This window comes from Sinocyclocheilus anshuiensis, unplaced genomic scaffold (assembly GCF_001515605.1).
Source record: "Sinocyclocheilus anshuiensis isolate Anshui unplaced genomic scaffold, SAMN03320099.WGS_v1.1 scaffold444, whole genome shotgun sequence".
Classification (NCBI taxonomy): Eukaryota; Metazoa; Chordata; class Actinopteri; order Cypriniformes; family Cyprinidae; genus Sinocyclocheilus; species Sinocyclocheilus anshuiensis.
The window spans coordinates 145,058-149,884 of NW_015555739.1; the positions used below are offsets into that span (position 1 = coordinate 145,058).

Consider the following 4,827-nt stretch of genomic DNA (forward strand, 5'->3'; position numbering starts at 1 on the left):
GAGAGAGAGAGAGAGAGAGAGAGGGAGAGAGAGAGAGAGTGTGTGTGTGTGTGTGTGTGTGTGAGAGAGAGAGAGACGGGGAGAGAGAGAGAGAGAGAGTGTGTGTGTGTGTGTGTGTGACTGATAAGAGCTCCGCCAGTCCCACCCAACATAAACTGTTCCTCAGTATATTTATCTTGTTTTCCAACAAGACAAAAATATGAGTACATAACCCTTAATAACACTTCCTCCAGTGAGAATTTTGAAAATACTGTAGACTATGTTTTATCTGGAAGCAAGGGTTTGAAGTTAAAAACATCTTGATGCTGGATTTGTTTCAGCTTCTGTCTTCTCCAGATGTTAACTGATGGACTGGAGTGCTGTGGATTACTTGTGGATTATTGTGATGTTTTTATCAGCTCTCGTTCTGACGGCACCCATTCACTTGCAGTGAGACACTGATGCAATGCTACATTTCTCCAAACCTGATGAAGAAACAAACTCATCCTGATCTTGAGGGTGAACTATTCCTTTAAGTGAGTTTATAGTGAAAACAAGAAAATATTTTGTTTTTGTTGTTGTTTTAATCATAAACTCACATCATTTTGTTCCATTCATCAGAAAACACGACTAATAAAATGACATAATATCGTTGCGCTCTCCAGTAAATATATCTTGATTTAAGATTGTTTTTACTGGAAAACAAAACAAAATATGCCTGAAGAACAGCATTGTTTGTGGTGTGGTGTCATCTTACTGGAAAGATATTAGATGTAAATCACTGGAATACTCTCTGACCATAAATCATGGCAATATACTGTATTTGAATGTGACAGGGTATGAATTACTGTCTAATATTTGCATGTATGACACAACCAAATCTGATCTTACCATGATAACATAGTAGCAGACAATGTGGCAACACAGCAGATAATGTGTATCCATTCAGCCCAAACTCTGTCTACAATATTACTCTTTGGTTGCAGATTGATTATATATATATATATATACGCACATACATACATACATACATACACACAATCTATGTATAAAATTGTATTTTAGTTAACATTTATTTGATTTCAGATGCTTGCAACTGAAAAAAATGCTTTTTATGGTTTTAGTTTTCATAGCCATTTCTAACCAGAATCACTCAACAATAAAAAAAAAAAGACAAAACACAAGCGACAAGACTCTGTTATTCTGATGATTTTGCATTTTACATAAAAGCGCTCCTGGTTTTGTTTTTTTCCTTGAATAACAACGGTATACATTCAAATTCTGTCCCATATCTGATTATTCATCCCTGAGGGTCACTGGGACATTCATGACCATCAGCTGCGTAAAAATATAAATAACTATATGTAAATTAAAATGGAAAAAATTCAAATGTCACACAACGCTGGAGATAAACAGAGGAAATGAGTACAGGAATAATACCACTATTCACTTAAACAATTACTCAAAATAATTAAGCAAAAATGCGCTTGTGTTCTTTCAGACCTTAGCATTCTCATCGAAGTATCGACTTATCTATCCTACGTAAGAGAAATTAAAAAGAATACAAACGAGTCAACAATCCAGTCCAGAGCGGCACAATGAATGTGGAGCTGAAGTAGAAACATCTGAAAGCAGGAAAACCTCAGTAAAAGTATTTCATTTCTCACTATTTCATCTCACTGTTGTTTAGGAGATGCACAACCATAAACTGATGATGACTGACACACACACACTTGCCATCTACATCGCATAGTCTTCTATTGTTTATATATAGAGCTAGTTATAAATATTATAACCCAGGCCTAGCCTACACTCTAACCCTAAGACACAACTTCCTGCATTTTAATAACTAGAAAACCTTTATTTTATACTGTTTTCACAAATGAGGACGTCTCCAAATGGAGGTTTTCTCATGTTTAACTCACTGCTGGGTACAAATATGTCCCCAAAATATGGTTAAGGCAAGACAGTACTAGTGAATAAGGTAAAAATATTAACTAACAGACATAACCATATCTCCCCAGTTAATTAAACGCAGTACATTAAGACAAAGTTTTCTGTAATGTCAGGTTTAAATATGAAAATAAAGCCTTTTCTAATGAAATATGCACTAATCTGCTTACATTTCCAGAAAATAGATCTGAACATTGGATAAAGTCAGGTTCAACATTCTTCGAAACAGAATAAGTGCTGCTGAAGTGGAGGAAAGAACTTCTGAAGATACGTATTGGAATTGAAATCTAAAGACACAAATAACAAGTGTGATAGAATAATCAAAGTGTGTGTTTTGTTTTCTTTCCACCTGTATAAACACACACACACACACACACACACAACAGTGAAGAGATGAACACACGCTCTCTTGTTCAGTGCGGTTGCCTTTGGGCAAGAAAGAAGGAAACAAACCTGAACAAAGAAACAAACAAACCACAGAAGCGAGTTTCTCTGTCCAGGAAAAGCAAAGATGGGAGGAGCAGAAAGAGAGAGGATCGGTGATATCAGTCTGTCCTGATAAAAGAAGAAACACAAACACACCTGAAGCACAACATCTACAGGTAAGACACTCGGAGCTTTATCTGTACACTGATTATAATATGATTGATTTAGCAGTGTTTATATCACATTATACTCAGCTGATCACTGTTTAACTAGTGAATGTGTGGCTTTTCCACATTTTTTTCCTGTTGGAATCTGGGTTTTTATAGAGAAAAATGACAGAGAAAATAAACAAAAACCAATAAACTTAAAAAAATGAACGTAATATCCAGAGATTGATCCAAAGGTGATGGTGATAATAACTCCAAAGAGGTTTCCTCATACTTAATTTCCCAAGTGTGTCCTAAATGTATTTATTTATTAAATAAATTATACGCTATTACATCAGCAATGCAATACCAGATCATAATGTCTGTGAATTTAAAAGCCGATATGTGCAGCATAAAACAATACACTGTAAAAAATTACCATAATTCTTAACTGTAAAACATTTAAAATCATACAGTAAAAATCTGATATCATACTGCAACTGTTAGAAATTTAACAGTACATTTCATGTAATTTTACAGTACTTGTTTAATTCATATAGTAGATTCGTTATGTGGTTTCTCTTTTTAACTATATCACAATCTGTGTTTTTAAGGTGGTTGTCGGTGTAGTAAAGATTTTACTATTTCAGTAGGTTGGTATATTAGCATTATACCAGTTAATTAAATATTTTTACAAATAATGTACAGTAAAATGTTTTACTGTAAATGCAACTTAAATCTGTAAAACCTAAAATATTGCTGCTGTATTTTTTGGTTAGACTTTATTTCGATAGTCCACTTTAGACATTCTACTAACTATAAGTAACTTTGTAACTACATGTCAACTAATTCTCATTAATTTGCAACTACATGTCTACTAACTCTCAGAGTAGACTGTTAGGGTAGGTTTAGGGTTAGTAGAATAAGTTGACAAAGAAAGTGTTAGAAGATATTAAGCAGACAGTCTACTAATACTCTACTAACTGCTAGTTGACATGTAGTTGCAAAGTTAAGTGGACTATCGAAATAAAGTGTTACCTATTTTTTTACTGAAAAGTTCTGGCAACCACAGCTGCTTTTACTGTAAGTTTGATGTATTTTCCGTGTATTTTCACACTGAATCACGACACACGTCAGCTTCAGGAGCTTCATGTGTGTGTTTAGAACTGATGTAGAATCTAATAAGCAATGATAAAGCAGAAATGACATGATCTGATGTTCTGGATCTGGTCAGATGCTCAGCGTCTGCGTCATTTATTGAGACTGATTTCTGTTTTTCCCTCAGAAATGGAGAGAATCACATTGATGTCTGTTCTGCTCACAGGTGAGTGAGTGTTTAAATGAGTGCTTGACTAGTACTAGTGTTGATAGTCAGTGTAAGTGCTGTGCCGACAGTGTTCAAGTGTGTTTGAATGACTCCTGCAATCGTGTGTGTTGTTGAGGATATTGAGCTGCTACTGTAATAAACCACAAAACATCGTCAGTGTTTCCCATGAGTCCTCTAAACCAGGGGTTTTCAACCTGTGGCCAGCACCTATCAAGGGGGGGCGAGCATCTGTTAATTCAGAGGCATACCCTCGAGTAGCCCATTTATGAATACGAGCTAGCAAATCTTTAGCCATCCACACAATCTGATTAGTCCCACTGCTAATCAGTCACAGTTAGAGCAGAGTTGGCTCCAGTATCAGTCACCGACAGTGTAAGAAGATTTACAGTTAGCCGTGTTGGGAATGCAACCACGTATTGGCATGTTGCTATCAGAAACAGGCTCAGCCTCAGGTAATATATTTATTATCAGGTTATATATTTAATTATAATTACGCACGCACGCCCAAAACTGTCTGAACGATCTGAACGATGGGGCCAGTGCTGCTTCCTCAAGAAAGTTTTATCATTCTCACGTGTTTTAAGTCTTGTCAGTTTAAACATTAAAGTAATTTTAAGCCATTTAAGCACAACACATCTCAATGCGGTACTCACGCGCTTTGTGATAGATCGTTTCTGTGCGCACTGTGCGCACAACTGAAGCGCACAAACAAAGCCGTCTCAGACAGCAGGTGCACACCAATGGCAGTCTTGACGAGGATCCTCGTAAGCACAGTCAGTCTTAAGTGAACGTAATTACAGTAAAGAAAATATCGAATGTACATCAGTATAACGGATCCGTGCATTTCTTATGTTAATAATGTTAATCAAAAAGAACAAAAGAAAATCATTCGCTGCTCTTAAGTAACGTCTGTAGTTTTAATGAATATTTGTGTATATGTTAATGTTAAAGAAATTCGGTGTGAATACAGTAATAGGAGTGAAATTAGACAAACTG

At 35.8% G+C, this 4,827-nt stretch overlaps 1 protein-coding gene across 1 annotated transcript in view; it reads left to right on the forward strand.

Moving 5' to 3' along the window:
• The first annotated feature begins 2,378 nt into the window (after positions 1-2,378).
• LOC107673163 (macrophage mannose receptor 1-like) overlaps positions 2,379-4,827 on the forward strand; it is a 5,433-nt gene continuing 2,984 nt past the window's right edge. The window contains exons 1-2 of the mRNA XM_016466660.1: positions 2,379-2,534; positions 3,790-3,828. Coding sequence (XP_016322146.1) covers positions 3,792-3,828 — 37 coding nt within the window. The 5' untranslated portion in view covers positions 2,379-2,534; positions 3,790-3,791. The remainder of the gene's footprint in view (positions 2,535-3,789; positions 3,829-4,827) is intronic.